At 44.2% G+C, this 16544-nt stretch overlaps 1 protein-coding gene across 1 annotated transcript in view; it reads right to left on the bottom strand.

Moving 5' to 3' along the window:
- The window catches only part of bsnb (bassoon (presynaptic cytomatrix protein) b), a 79932-nt gene that overhangs the window by 6144 nt on the left and 57244 nt on the right, over positions 1-16544 (bottom strand). Inside the window, exons 4-7 of the mRNA XM_026167802.2 lie at positions 13792-14556; positions 5456-11749; positions 1325-3407; positions 119-969 (exon numbers count right to left, since the gene is read on the bottom strand). Of these exons, the coding sequence (XP_026023587.2) occupies positions 119-969; positions 1325-3407; positions 5456-11749; positions 13792-14556 (9993 nt within the window). The remainder of the gene's footprint in view (positions 1-118; positions 970-1324; positions 3408-5455; positions 11750-13791; positions 14557-16544) is intronic.

The raw sequence follows: 16544 nt of genomic DNA, 5'->3' as shown, positions 1-16544 counted from the left end.
TCATCATAAAAGGCTTCTGTGGATTATTTAGAAAACACAACTACTTAAAATATGTCGCCATAAAAACATGTATGTTGTTGTATATGGGGAAAGCAAGGCCAGGTGTAGCTCTACTTACCGCTGCAGGTGGTTGCCCTGCTGCCGACCCTACTCCAGGCTGTCGTCCCTGTGCTGGAGCTTGGCCAGCTTTTGGCTGCTGCTGTGCTGGTCCAGCCCCTGCACTTGTTGGTATAGGCTGACTGCTTTGTATCTGGCCTTGCTGCAGCGGTTGCTGCTGCTGCTGCTGCTGTTGTTGCTGTTGTTGCTGCTGCTGCTGCTGTGCATTCTGCTGATGGTGCTGCTGCTGAGCATGTTGGGTACCATCAAGTGGCTCAGAGCCTGGATGCCTCCCCGACTGGTCCTGCCCACCTGACCGCTGCTGTCCAGAATGGCCCTGAGAGGTCTGCTGTTGCTGTGGTTTAGGCCCTGTTGCAGTGGGATCCTGTCTCCGGGACGTTGAGCGATCTCCTTGTCCCCTCTGACTCCTTCCTGCAGTGCCATGGTGATGACCGGAGTCACGAGAGAAGTCTCCTGAGTTCCGAGGGCTTCCCTGGGCAGAACGTGAGTCTGCACCGCTCCTTCTTTGTAAAGATGAGGAACTCCGGCCATCAGAACGGCCAGATGGGTCTTTGGGGTGTGTCCTGGAAGACCGAGAGGACCTGGAGTCTTCTGTGGAGTGGCGGGAAGAGCTGTGTCTGCCAGGGGTGCTGCTGTGGTGACGGTGGTCCCGTGGTGTGGAGGATGAGTGGCGTTGGTTGTACTCATCCTGTGGACCGTATTCCTCTGGAGGCTCGTCGTAATCATGGTAAGTATGTTTACTACGTCTGCCTGTGGACGAGTGACTCCCGCCTCCATGATGTCTTGAGCGATCAGAACGAGCCTCCCGTGGTTTCTCAAACCAGTCAGTCTCCTCTTGACCCAAATGATAGGCTTTTCAAAAATCAATACAGACATGATCAGTCAATGTCAGTGGTATTGCTTTGGCGGGTGGAGTAGCATGCAGACTGATGACATGCAAAATATCTGTAAAGCCATGCTCCATATTCCAGAGCCATGCAGATGTTTAAAAAAAAACAAAAGGAAAAAAAGAAGCAGCATTCACGGCCCACCTCATACATAAAAACTATGCATGCAAAACATGAATATAAAACATTTTTGGCATTGTTTGTCAAAGGAAAAAAAATAAATAAATCAAAATAAAAATGGTGATGTTCTCCAAACTTGGCATGCAGTCTTTTCAGCACAGAGGAACAAACTACAGCACAAATAATTCAGCACCAGTTACCTTCACTGTCAGAAACAGCACAATGCATGTCATCTACAAGATAAGGGTCATCTGGTTTATAGACATGACTCCTGGGCAGGTCCTTCTTATGATGGTCCTGTACATCTGGAAGTGAATGGCTGGAGCCGTACTGGTTTCGCACGTCATGGGCTTCTGATATGCCAGAGCTTCTTCCCATGCCGACAGGCTTTCCAACCGGACTGAGCGGGCTCTCCTCTTCTGAATTCTGGCGCATAGGAGGCCTTCCACTGCGGCTGCTTCTTTGAGATCGCTCCATAGCATCTCTTTCATACGATTTACTCCGGTGCCCTGTGGCATCTCTGGAAGAAATCTTGTCCATACCATATCCTGTAGACCTGGACCTACCAGAGCTATACATGCGGTCCTCTTCCTCAAGACCTTCACGACTGGTGCCATAATATTTCTGCTGGTCGTATGCACTTTTCTTCATCCCGTAGGTGGCATCATCCTGAAGCTTCTTGGATCTGGACACCACTGTACAGGAACCCCCCGTTGATGTTGTCATTGTGTAAGAGGCAAGGTCAGACTCCACATCCCGTGCTTCTTCAATAGGGGAGAATTTTGAAATTTTCTGCTCCATTCCCTGCTTCCTGTGTTTACTACGTTTAGAGGAGACTACGGCAGGGGCAAGATTCTTGGAAGTTAATTTGTGGCTGCTAGAGCTGCTGCGTGATGAGTGTTTATAATCATCATAGTAATAGGAAGAGCCTCCACTCACTGTGGTGCCAGTGCGACTGTCCACTGTGGTCTGGTAACCTGTGGAACTTATAGGTTTGCCATAAGCGTCCACGGGCTCATCATCTGGCCTGCCATATGCACTTCCTCGAGCGGGGCCATTCTCACTACGATACCGCCCTCCGACTGGATGACCCAGAGCATCTGTGGGTTGCCCACTGTCTTTTGTCAGCTCGCTGATGTCATCGATCATGACATAGTTCCTAGGAATACTCTGCTCTAAGTTAGAAGTGTAGAGACCATCTGTAGCATAAGCAGATGTGGGGCTCTCCACAGAATGAGTCAGGCCTGGCTCAGGTGGGCGGTATTGTCCATATGCATTGCCATAAGCTGAACCATAGCTGCTATCTGGAGCTGATGTAGCCACAGATACTGCAGGGTTGCTGATGACCTCATAATTGGTGGGAAGCTTTTGTTCAAGGTCAGCCAAAGATGTTTGCCTTGGTCTTTGATGGACTGTGAGAATCTCAGCCTGGGGCTGATAGGAGAGGCCAGGCTGGTAGGAACTGTGAGTGGGATAAGGAAGGCTCTGTCCTGGCATAGGTTGAGCAGGTGAATGGAAGCCCTGGTGACCATGCTGTTGCATGCCAATGTCTGTCTGATAAGAGGACTGGCCATACATGCGTGAGGAATAAGTTCCCTGGTTCTGATATCCAGGGCCTGGTGGGGGATGTGGCTGGAATGTTCCAGGCTGGGGTGCAGAGGATGAAGGGTACTGAGGAGGCTGGAAACCTATCTGTTGGTAAGTGGAGCCTGGTTGCTGTGTAGATGTTTGAGGGTATGGATAAGACATATAAGATGAAGTTGAGGGATACTGGGAAGTTGCAGTGAGATCATTCGTAAACTGACTCAGTGGGGCAGTGCTGGGCCTTGTCAGCAAACCATTAGCGTCAAAGGTTCCAGTTGCAGCTGCCATCCTAAGGTTATTGAGCTCGCTGTCTGACATGTAGTCTCGGGCATCACCCATACATCGCAGGTAGGCCAATTCTCTCCTCTCTCTCTCTTTCACCATAGTCTCCTTTCGTTGTGTAATGCCTAGCTCCAAATAGCGTAGCTTGGCATCAATCTCTTTTTCTTCTTCCTCCAGTTCAGCCTGCTGCTTACGAAGCTTCGACGACTCTTGTTCCACAGCTTTTAGTTCGCTCAGAAGGCCAGCCTTGGTGACACCCTGGGCGGGTCTTGGAAGGACCCTCTGGTGCATGCCAGGAGAGCTGTACATTTGTGCTGGAGTAACAATGGGAAGTGGAGTCTCCTCTGGAGGGGGGCTGGGGAGAGTCCTCTTTATTTTCCTCATCAGAGAGTTCTGCTGCTGCTGCAGGGAGGCCATCTGCTAGGAGGGGCAGATACACATCAGCAAACACGGAGCTATAAACAGAATGTGTTTATGTAAATTAAACTCATTACTGTACACTTAGTACTCATAGAGAAGCTGCACACATCTTCATCTCTACACCGAAGCAAAGAACTATTAAGCCCTGTGTTTTGTCAGACTCCCTGACGTTAATTGAGCTATGTACTATGAGAGCCTGAAATTCATCAGTATTTTAATTAATATGGTTTAATTTTATTAAAACGTTCCACTGAAGCCAGAAATTGTAATTGAAATTTTTCATGTTATGCCAGGTTAATAATTTTAATAAAATGTTTAGAACTAAAAGTCAACACAGAGCACCACGCTATATCACACTACATAAAAATGTTCAAATGTAACCATGTTGTTTATTAAAACAGTAATATTAAAACCACTGTTACTGTAATGAACTAAGCATTAGTCTACAAAGCTATTATCTTAAAATAACAGCAATTTTTCTAAATTTAAGGCCCATAAAGGTCAATGACAAAATTTTTGATGAAATATAATGTTGAACAAATTCTGTGTTTTAGCAGTTTAGTATATGTAAAGATAAGCAGATGATGGTTAGACATACTTTTCAAGGAGAATAAAATGAAGAATAAAATGAAGCAAATGTCTTCTGATTTCACTCCAAATGTAGTTTCAGAAAAATGCTAATTTTCCCTTTACTGCTTTGATAGTTGCTGTGGCTGGACTTCTTTTACAAGACATAAATATTTATGCGCCTCATGCAAGTAAGAACAGTGAAACATAACAAATAAAACACAGTTTAAAAAGATATCTATGCTAGTCTTTTACTTACAAAACATTTGTGCTTCGTTGATCCATGATGGAGGGTTTTTTTTAGTATCCACAAGAGAATCGAGTTTTAAATGTTAACACTAAAGATTAGAGGTATGTATATGAAAAAGACTTGGTCTAAGTGCAGAGCGATATTAATTTATTTTGACCAGCTGCTAACAATTAGGGAGCGAGCAAGGCAGCGGTGGGATTACTTCACATTGTGTCTCCCTGTGGCAAAACTTTAGGGTTTACCAAAAATAGAAAACGTGGCAAATAGAGAGAGAGACAAACGGACTAAAAATGTATAAATGGAGAAGATAGGGGAGGAGACGTAGCAGAAAAGCTTTTCTGATTTTGCCATCTGCTCTTATGAGATCATTCTGGTACTCTGTCAATGCCAGATCCTGTGTGATTATCCATGTTCATGTCCACACAAAGCATCCGAGACATCCTGGATACATATTAAAGGAAAAGCCTGAACCTTTGACCTTGCAGTCAGGGGATATACTGGCTCTGTTATGCAAATTAATATAAGAACTGTTATAATCACCTTTATCCTTTGATGGAGCATTTCTGTCCTGATGGGACAGGTTTGACCAGTATGAAAATGATGTGGATGATATTCTATGGCTTTAAAAGTCTTCAAATCTAAATTGAGTTGATTTTCGACCAGTTTGTTGTACATCGCTCTCCACCTCCCTTTTTTAAACACCAAATGAAGGGAAAATATTCTGGAAGAATTGTGTTCATCCTTACCATAAAATCTCAACCTTGGAAAATGAACTCCAAGGTGCACTGAAGCAGCTTTGACAGCATATGTTGGCGTAAACTGTGTGTGTGTGTGTGTGTGTGTGTGTGTGTGTGTGTGTGTGTGTGTGTGTGTGTGTGTGTGTGTGTGTGTGTGTGTGTGTATTTTTTAATTCACGTAATGAAGTTTTAGTTTTATAGTGTAGAAAAGCACTATGTGACTTCAAATAGCCCCCAAAAGGTGCTCCTTTTATTTGATTGTATCTGTGCTAATAGGCTCTAGTAACTATAGAATAAATTAGTCTTGAATGTGTAACACTAATAACCACACATTAGTTTAACTAGTTTCTAAAGTCAGATTTGTCTTGTGATTATACTCTTCAAACAGGCATTTAAATTTTTAGAATTCTACTAGTTCTTTGTTGTGTATAAACACTGATATGTTACATGCATGATAAACTCTGTTTAAACAAAAGGTTATGATTTTGTACCTGACTGTTGGACACAGCTTGTTGGTGATATGGGGAGAACCTGGTCTTGACAGGGTCCTCTGATGTAGGACTGAGAGGCTTTGGATCCGACATCGAACGCTGCACACTTTTTATGGGTCTTGGTAGAGTCTGGTGGCGTTGGGGTGACTCGGCGGTGAAGGCCTTTTGCTGGGGCGTTACGTGGGCCTTGTTAAGCTTCTCCTGTGAGGCAAATGTTGTCTCTAGCATGCGATGAGGAGACAGCGGAGATACAGGGGAGTATAGCACTTGGGGAGATTTGGGGGGCTGGCGAGAATGAGACTCATTCTGTTGCTGCTGATAGCCGATTTCCAAGGGGTCTGGTTTCCTCCTCTCAAACTTAACAACTCCTTGGAGTCTAGGGGAGATTGGGTCAGATGTGTTTGCTCCTACTATATGCAGACTTGTTGAGTAGGGGCTGATAGTTGTGGGCACACTTAGCTGAGGGGCGACCACTCCCTGGGAATGAGACTCTGGTTCTGTCTGGCAGGCCAGACTCTCTCCTTTGTGCGTTCTTTCAGGAGCCGCAATGTAATGTAACAGGTCAACCTTTGAGATTTCTGCCACTGTAATGTGGATTGCAGGCGAAACCCTGCCTAGTTGGTCAGGTTCTGTTTGGCATGATGAATCATTTGTGGTCTGAATAGCTATGCTTGCAGAAACCACTTTGGATGATCCTTCAGATTTAGCCTCACCGCTAGATTCAGAGTGCTTGGATGCACGTGATCGCCTGCGCCTTACGGGCTGCTGGTCCCATTCTGCCTGGTCCTCCTCATCAGTCTGTACACTGCAGTCTGCAATTCGCCGAGTTCTCCTGCGCCTGTTCATGAATCTTTCCTCTCCATCTTCGTCATCTGTTTGCACACAGCTGTCTGTAATCCTTTTCACAGAGTCCTCCTCTGAGCCATCCCTCAGCCGAGGCATGGAATTCTGCTTTTTCATAATCTTAGAGTCAACCTGTTTGTCACTGCTTTTTAAAGACATTTCAGAGGCTGAACTATGAATAGGTCGAGCTGCCACCACGGCTTGGACCAGCTGTCCATCTTGCCAAAACTGAACACTCTGTCCATCTTGCTGAATAACTCTACCACTTTGGTCACAAATAATAAACCCTTGAGGGGGACCTCCTCCAACAACAACACCTTGTATAGCACCTTGGGCAGATGTTGCTGCTGCTGCAGCTGCAGCAGATGCAGCAGCAGCTTCAGCCGCCACAGCTGCCGCTGCTGCCTCCACTGCTGCTGTCTTTTGCCTTTTCTGCTCCTCCAACTGCTGCTGGAGCTGCTGCTGTAATGACTGGATTTGCTCAAGCTGCATTCTCTGTTGAGCTAGTTGTTCCCTTTGCATAATGAGCTGCGTTTCGCGCTCAGCTTGCTGCTGCTGTAGGACTTGCTGTTTGATCGTCTGCAACTCTTGGATCTCACGCTGAACCAGGAGCTGTTCTTTTTCTCTGTGACGCTGAAGCTCCATACGATCTCTTTCAAGCTCCTCTTGCAGACGTAACTGTCGTAATTTCTCTAGTTCAACCCGTTCTCGTTCTAACTGCAGCATGTGCTCTTGTTGCTGACTCAGTCTCTCATCTTCCTTACCTTTCTGAGCATCTGTGGGTGGAGAAAGTTTGGAGCTTGGTGCTTGTGCAGAACCATGTGGTGGTGCTTGCGAGTGACTTTGCGGCAAAACTAACTGTTGAGGCTGACTGACAGGTTGTGCTTGAGTTTGGGTTTGAGTGAGGGATAAAGGCTCAGTTTGAGCAGGCAACTGCTGTGCCTGCACTGGCTGGACAGTTGGAGGCTGGCTTTGAGCTTGAGAGAGAGCTGTAATACTCTGCGATGAGAGCTTAGAGTGGTCTATTTGATGATCAGCTGTTGTGTACATCCCAGTGGCAACAACACTTTGTACTGCAGTTTGTGATGGTGCAATTGTTGTAACTGTTTGTGGAGCAACTGTTGTTAAAGGCTTTCCAAGGTACATTGGAGTTTCTTGGTGGGAGCTGCTTACCACGGGCATACCTCCTGATGGTGTGGCAGACGTTTGATATTGGTTTGGAGGAGGGTATGAATATGCTCCCTGCGTGGACAGAGACATCCTGGGAGTCAACTGAGGCAACCTTGTAAGACTAGCCAATGGTACAGCAGTTACACCTGTAGGGTACGATCTGTAAATTCCTCTCGGCATGGGGCGCAGGACAGAGGCAGGCTGTGTAGTAATTGGCAAGGTAGAGGCAATGGGAGCATTTATGGTAGAATATATCATTCCATCACCTCCCCTCAAAGCAGCAGGGTACAAGGCGCGTATACTAGCTTGTCTAGCATTTATTAGATTTGTTAGGGTTTGGCCATTTGCTGTTGGTCTTCCATCTGGTCCATAGAGTAAATTTGCTCTTATTGATGCTAAGCTTTGCTGGAGATTTAACTTTGCTAAAGGTCCACCCCTTCCTGCCCCATATGGTAATTCTGCATTAGTTCCATACCGGTTCCCATACTGATCCACTGTGTTAAGAGCTGCACACATGCGACTGATCTCCCTGGCAGTGGTCGCACTATACTGAGCCAAATTGGAGTCCTGTGATACTGTTAGGTCACGTGAACTGTAGGCATAGTCTGAACTGATATTTGACATGGAGCCATATCGGCGAAGGGGTAACGAAGGGCCTCCGAGATCTCCTTGGTGACGCAAGTCTGTGTAGGAACCATACTGTGCTCCCATGCCAAGGTATCCACCTTCATAAACCTGATTTATACTGCTAAGATCTACTGCCATACCACCCTGGAGATTATTCTGGTAGTGGCTAGCATCAGTCATGGAAGGCAGATTAGTATCCGACATGGATGGCTGTATTCTTCCTGAGGGGACTATGGGTGTTTGGTATGCTTTATGTTCGTCTGTCATTCCTTGTGTAACTTGAGGCTGGTGTTGTTGTTGTTGGCTAATACTGTAGTGAGGTGACTGGGGAGGATGGGCTGCTTGAGAGCTTTCAGTGGTCGTGTTTTTATCTGAGGATACTGTGGTAGACTTCTGAGTGAGTGACCCTGAACAGGAACCACCAAAGGGCAATTTGTAAACAACATCACAACAAGCCACCTGGTTTTCTGGTTTGATCTGTCCAGTAAGATCCAAGACCTGAGGAGGGGGAGGAGGTTCCTCTCGCTTTATCAGTTGAGTCACTGTGCCACTTTGTGATGGATTACTCTCATCAAGGTGCACCATCATCACATGGGGCTTACCTGTGGACAGGTTCATTACTGTTGGCTTATTTTTTAGTTCTAAGGCAACTCCACCATACAATTCGTGGGGAATATTAGAAGCAGGAGCCCCAGAAACTGATGGTGGAGCCAGTGGGGAGACTCTAGGTATGGCACTAGCAGTCACTCCAGGCTGGGCACTGCTTGTCTGGTTCACTACAAGGTCTTTTTTTATCAGCAGTGGCTGGACTTGATTAGCCAAATTATAACGAGCAAAAGAGGATTGCTGCTGGTGCTGCTGGAGCTGTTGTTCCAGAAGCTGTTGCTGCTGAAGCAGCTTCTGCTGCTGTAACTGCAGTTGTTGCTGTTGTATACCCAGATTCTCCAGACAGGCATCAATTTTGGGAATAGATGGGTCTGTGATTGGTGGCTTACTTTGGGTTAAACAGACAGCTGATCCAACACCTTGCCCAAGATCCACACGGTTTTGTAATGGATCTCCATACACGACAGGCTGCTTTGGTTGGGATATGAATGTTGAACCTGCGACTGTGACACTCACTGTGGTTGGCGTTGATACAGATACGTGTGGTTGCTCTTGTGCATTTAGGTTCATGATAAGAGGTTGCACTGCTGTGTGTCTACCAGCCGGCTGCTCTGCTCCTAAAGAGTATCGTCTCGTGTCAGAGGCAAGGGATGTTAGGTCCATTCCCTGGTCTGTCATTATAATTGGAGCTGGCCTCATTGGGGCCCTCAAATCCACAATATTAGTTCCAAGAAGTGTTTCACCCTGACCTACAACCTTTGAAGTGCCTTGAATATTTGAAATTTTACCTAGCGATATCTCCACAGATCCAGCACTTATACCAACATTAACTTTTTCAACATTCTGAGCCATCTGAGAAGAATGTTTCAGGGACTGTTGAGATGGGTGTTTTTGAGGTGATGTTGGCGAACTTGTCGAAGAGGGATGCGAGCTGTAAAGTGTTTTACAACTTGCTTGTGTTGGTGATGACAAAGGCGAAGTGGAAGAATTTACAGTAAGTGGCTTGGCAGGACTAGTTGTTTCTGAACCGAGAGTTATCACCATCACCGGTGAATCTTGGGAGGACTGCTGTCGTATGAGACGTGGCGAAACTGCTCTTTGAGGTGCCTGAGCCCCATGGGATGCTGCAGCTGATGTAGGACCACCAGGCACAGATGGCAGTTGCCTGCCGCCACTACTAGTGGATCGCACAGATGGGGCATGAGTTGGACTTTGTACTGGAGAAGCAGTGGGAGAGACTGGGGGGCTAGGCCCTTTGAAAAGGGAAAAGACTCTGGAGGTCAGGGAGGATGTTCCAGGGTCAGATGGTGCCTGTGTTGGCCTCTGGGAGCCTACCTTGGTGCCAGCAGGTACCGGGCCACCTGTTTGGCGATTTGTCACAGTATGACTCACAGCTTTTGTTGTGGCAACTCCAACAACACCTTCAATTTTGGCACTCTGTGTCATCATCCTGTTTTGTGTTTCTTTTGATAGATGCTGTGCTGCATGAATACCTGGAATTCTTGGATCACTGCCTGTTGTAGAGAAGGACATAGGTGCAGTAACCTGTGTTGGGCTTGAGCCAGGGGTGAGTGCAGTTCCAGCTTCAAGATGATGCTTATCATCAGACTGAGAGGTACTTTTCCGCTGATTAACAGCTTGCCCCTGCCTCTGCATGAGCTGTGCTTTCTTCATCATCTCCTCGTACACTTCCTCTGCACTTTTCAGTGTTTTATCAGATGGTAAAACTGCTGTCTTTTCTGTTGGAGAGTAGAGAGAAGTAAAGGTTGGAAGGTTATACTCATTTCCTGATTTGTAAAGCTTTCCACCAATTATCTCAAAGCCTTCTGCCTCAGAGTCCATAGAAGGTGAGTACTCCGAACATGACGATCTGTGAAGTTCCTCCATCTCAGCAGCCTGCCTCAGCTCCTCTGTTGGTGATGCATCCTCGATAGGAGAGAGATTACTTGGAGGAGTTTTGGACCTTTCTCTGCGTCTTTGGGCTCGTAGCTCTTCTTTATCCCTTTTTGTTTTTCGGGCAGTACTTCTGATCCTCTGTTGCTCTAAATCTCTCATTTGCTCCTGTTCTCTAAGTAGTTCTTCCTCCTCTCTAAGCTCATCCTCCTCAGATGAGTCCTCAATGGTTGGCAGCAGGGGCCCATGGGAACGATGGCGAGCCTTTCTCTGCTGCTTAGCCTCCTCTAGTCGTGCCCTACGGCTAGGGCTGCTGTCACTGTCATCCTCCATGGATGACACAGATGTGGGGGATGTTCCAGAGGTGTAGCTGGGGGTGGTGGCAGGCAGAGTTGATGAATACTCTCCTTTAGACCGCTCCTCTGGAGACCCAGTCAGACTTTCCATCTCTAGCTCTGGTTCTCTTAGGTCATGCTCAGTACTGAGCTCCATGTCTCGATTGTAGCTGTTGGTGTTATTTAGCTCAATGGTTTTAAAGCGGCGAAGGCCTCCAGCGATCACAACGTCTTCTTCTTCATTTGCCTTATAAGCCCCTTCTGAAACCTTGGCGTCATCCTCAAAACTATTAGAATGATGAGAGAGTCGTCGCCTCTCTTTGTTTAAGTCTCCACTTGTTTTATGTGACTTTTTTACTTTCTGATTTCCATAATCTTCTAAATCTTCTTCATCAGCACTCATCTCCATAATTTGCCTCCTCATGTATTCTTCATCTGTTAAATCTTTATGTGACTTCTTCTGTCTTACTGGCAATGGTGAGAGACCACTTTCACTGCTGTCCTCCACGTAATCATGCCGAAGCTTACAACTGAGGTCATCTTCTGATTCATCTCTTGCTGCATCGTCATCGGGACTGATGTCCTGTCCTACCGACAGTGAATGTGGCCTGTGCTTCTGATCTGAAGTACTCTTTGACTCCAACAGAGGTTTCATGGAGCTCTCCAGCTTGGTGATTTCTGAGGGGATGGAGGCACCTCTTTCACTGAGCTTGATTCCTTCTTCCCGAATCTGACCAGTAATTTCCCCATGAGAACTGGAGATGCCATCTGAAGAGTATCCAGTGTCACTTAAACTCTGAGAACTTGATTTGTTGGAATCCTAAGAAAAGAGAGGAAGAAGAGAAGAGGTCAGAAGCAAAAAAGACATACTTTTTTCCTGTAATTAATTAATGAAAAAGTATATTACAAGCTTCAGTGCACATCTTGTATCCAACTATTTCATCCAGCTCATCAGTGACATTTCTATGAGCATTTTTGAAATGCTTAGGAGTAAAATTAATTCACTACACCTAATAAAGATGAAATAGTCTCTAATAGTAATATATTAGAGAATAATTAACTTGGAAATAACATATCCGTAAAGAGACAGTTCACCCCAAAATAACAATTCTTACTTCGTGGCGCACAAAGCACCAAAAAAAGTTGTCTTGATACATGTTTTTTTTTGGGTGGCAGGCAAAAAAGGTTAATTTGAAAATCCAGGAGCTATGTCTCTTTCTAGAATGTATGACTGCACAACTAAAAAAAGACCACCGACCTTGGTGGGAGTAGTTCATTCTAGGAACTACATTCTTTTTATTGAACTACACATGCAAATAAAAAGAAACTATACATGCTGCCACACTGTCACAACTACAAGCCTCACAGCACAGGTAAATGTGATGCAGGTGGTGGATGCAGTGGGGTAGAAAGAAAAAAACTTCTTGAAAGTGATTAGTGCTGGATTCACTATTTATTTAGAGTAACCAGGTCATGATGTTGAGAAACAGACTTTATTAGGGTTGAGTTTTGAGCACCACTTGGTAAGTGGCAGTTAGCTCCTTGATATTCACCAAACTATATGGTGAAAAAAAGTGGGCAGCTCGCACTAAGTTTAGATGGAAAGTCAGCACTATAGGCCAGAGGAAACATAAATTTGTCTTTTTTATGTGTGAACTGTTTCTTCAATCAAACAACCAGATATATTAACATTTTAGGTTAAAATCAACCCAAATATTTACACTTTATTTCTTTTTGGTTTTAGAAATTAGGCAAATTTGCAAAAGTTGCCATTTAGAAATATTTATGCATTTGTACTTGTACTTGGAAAAAAAGACCAACTTAACTGCAAAATGTTTCTGTCTTATAGAAAAGAAAAAAGAAAACAAAATAATTAGTGTCATTAGTAATGAATTATTTCATAGTTTATTATGGCTGTTGACTGTCTCGTCTTGATTTGGGTTGAGTTTGCCTTTCAGCATTATGTACACACAGATGGATAAATACACTGACACAGCATGACTATAACAGACAGTTGAACATACAAACAATTACGGACAAATGTCATTTGATTACATGCTTCATTGCCATCTTTGATGCATTCTCCATTGCATTCTTCCAACCGCTGAAGAATAACGAACATGCTTAGAATGCTTAAAATATCATCACGTGTCACATTAAACAAACACAAAAAAAGTTCAAGAAAACCTGCAAATAAAATAAAAGTGGACAAAACATGGCTGCAGAACGAAGGCATGATCTGAATGTAAGAAATGGCTCCTGAGACCAATGATGACGATCATAAGGATGAGGATGAAAATGACATAGATGGTGATGTTAAGGACATCATGATGATGAAAAAAGTCCATTAAAAGGAAATCATCTCACTACCAAGTGAAGGAATTTCTGTATCTCTATCTGTTCTTTGCCTCTCTCAAATGTAGTTTCTCACATTTATTTTCTCCACACGAGGTGACCTTAAAGTTGACGTCACCCTCCTCCGTGCCTTCTTAATGATGTCACTGGTCTTGATATCATAATAATTCCTAAATAAAACTGATGCTGACAACTACCTTTTCGTGACAGCACTACTCTATTTTATGCAAAAGATGTTATGATATAGCACCTTTAGGTAAAGATGTAATTATTTACACCTTAAACTTTGCTCAGGATTAAAGAGATAATGATGACAGAGTGGTGGAACAGATGAAGTTATGAAAATTATAATACGAACATAAAATCATAAAGAGCTTGATAAGCACAATAATTAAAAAATGTAAAAAAAAAAAAAAAAAAAGAACAACTCTTAATGGAGCAAAATAAATAAAAAAAATGGTGACTCAAGTGGAACAGGTGAAGGCGAAGAAGTTGCAGGTAGCTCACTTCATGGTGTCTTGACTTCTGCGCATCTTCAGGTATCTTCGTGTCTTTTGGAGAAGTGACAGTCTCTGACAATGCCTTCTTTGGCGAGGCTTTGACGTCTTCTTTTAGAGATTTAGATGCAACTTTAGTCTTCTCCTGGCTTTGCAGATGTTTGCGGGCCTGGTTGTTACCTGTGGGTTTAGACTGAGTAGGTATGGTTTTTGAAGGGGTGGAAGAAGCCTTGGCATTGCTGGGTGCAGCTTTACCAGGGGTAGATGAAGTCTTGGGACCAGAAGGGCCCTTAGTCTGAGCAGAGGGCTGAGCAGATACCTTTGTCTGAGTCAGCCCTTTGGCCTGGCTCGGGCCCTTTGTCTGGTTAGCTGGCTGAGCAGGGACCTTACTTTGAGCGTGTGACTGAGTAGGACCCTTAACCTGACCAGGTCCCTTACTCTGAGCTGTGGGTTGTGTTGGACCCTTAACTTGGGAAGGTGGCTGGGTTGAACTCTTAAGTTGGGCAGAACCTTTGGTTTCAGAGGTAGGCCCAGCCTGTTTCACATTAGAGAGAGGGCCACTTACTTGGGGACCCGCTGGTTTCTGTTGTTGTTGAGGACCTGTGGTCCTGGGCCCTGATAGTTGATTGGGCCCTTTCTGTTGAGGTGGTTGTTGATTGGCTGGAACAGGTGACCGGGGGGATGCCATTGGCTGTGGAACAGGAGCTGGAATATCTCCCAAGCTTCCTGACAGGGCCCGCTGTGTCTGGCAGTTCAAGCATAACCATTCTTTCTTCTGAAAAACAAAAAGAAGAAAGCAGGATTTAGCCATGAAGTAAAGAAATCAGATAGGAGAACATGATTTCATAGTATGTACATCAGCAAAACAAATTATACACTAATGCTAGTAAAAGAAACAATTTGAATTTTCTGCCACCAGCAAACCTCAGGCATGATTAGGTGCTCATAGTAACATTTTCCAAAACACACTACTGGATTCTTATTCCCAGTGATTGATGGGTACAAGCATAAAGATCTGTCTGTTAGTTAGATATATTAAATCCAAGTCATGTTTCTTCATAAATGGTCACGGTGTGCTAAGGACATGCTATAGCAAGTCTGAACAACTGAATATTTGAAAGCCTGTCCAAACAAGGCCTTTCATCTCCTCAAGAAGACTTAATAATTTGACAGCATTTAGCACTCTCAAACCGAGTACACAGAAGAAAGAGTGCAGCACGAATACAAATGAACACAACTGTTATTAGACTGGACGGGTGCAACAATCATCAGATCTTTTATGGAGCCCATAGCATCTGCAAGAGCAGCATTCACCCTTCACAGTCATCCTCGCTAAGCCCTATGTTTGGAGAGAGGAGTGTGACACTGTTAAAAATCTAGTACAAAAGCCATCACAGACAGGATATTAACATAAACAGATTCAATTTCAGGTCAACACAACACATCGATCAAACTGCTCAATGGAAAGAAATGGTTCGATTACAGGTAATGAAAGCTGAAAATAGAGGGGAAGGAACTATGTTTGTAACACAGCCTCCTGTTAATGACAATCATCTGTGCCTCGGGCCTGAAGAATGAGCATTCTTGTGTCACCGACTTGTACAACAAAACAAATAACCTCATAAACACCTCCATTGCTGATTACCATCTGCCCAAATAAATCATTTCTTTTATTGGTGTAATACTTCAAAAGCATAAATACAGAAGATGGAATTTAACAACATGCCCGGTAACAGCTAATAAATAAAATAATGGTGGTAGGTGTGCAGTGACTGTATCAGAGGACATCTTTACCGCGGTGCAAACAGTCAAGATGGCAGAGAAGGTTGCAAATAAAACATTTATTTTTAACGCACCCTTACGTTTTCATCACACTGCAATGATCAAATGGAAAAGGGAGTCATTGAAGTCACTGGGATGCTGTCTTTCAGTCAAATTCAATTAAGGAAAGTTACATTAAGAAGAGATCCTCCTGAGTTATACAAATAAATGAGAAAAGCCCACGTTCCACGTAAGACAAAGAGAGACTGACAGAGACTGACAAGCATTTAATCAGCAAGAAACATCTGATCAGCACAATAGGGATCTTAATCTAGAGACCCAAGAGGCCAGCATTTGATAGATATGTCTCTAGTGATAAGGTCTGTGAGTACAACAGTCTGTCTTCTTTATCATTTTATACAAAACCTTTAGAGACATTGACCCGGCCCTGTGTAAGGGAGAGACTGATTGTTCTTCTTAGTGGTCCTTGTCTGTCCTCTATTAGATTCAGTGGCCACAATGAATGGTGGCCGCATGGTCATGGACACCCTAATTGAAAAGTAGGATTAAAAACAAACTATAGAAAATGTAGGTATACCAGTTCAACTGCTCATTAATGTGAAGATTAATTCAGCCAATCGCAGGGCAGCAACATCAGAATATGGAAGAAAGGTGATTTCAGTTACTTTGAATGTACAACTACTGTGATTTTCTCTCACAACCATCTTTACACAGAATGAAAAGCGAACATATCTAATGAGAGACAGTTCTCTGGGTGAAAATGCCCGTCAGCGGTCAGAGGATAATAGCCACACTGCTTCAAGCTGGAAGGAAGGCAAGGGTAAGTCAAATAACCACTAATTATAATTAGAGATGGCACGATACCACTTTTTTATGTCCGATACCGATACCGATATCATAAATTTGGATATCTGCCGATACCGATATGAATCCGATATAGTGTTTTTTAATCAACAAAACTGTTTTTTAAATATCTTGCTG

The sequence above is a fragment of the Astatotilapia calliptera genome, chromosome 5 (assembly GCF_964374335.1).
Source record: "Astatotilapia calliptera chromosome 5, fAstCal68.1, whole genome shotgun sequence".
Classification (NCBI taxonomy): Eukaryota; Metazoa; Chordata; class Actinopteri; order Cichliformes; family Cichlidae; genus Astatotilapia; species Astatotilapia calliptera.
This window is presented reverse-complemented; position numbering and strand designations above follow the sequence as displayed.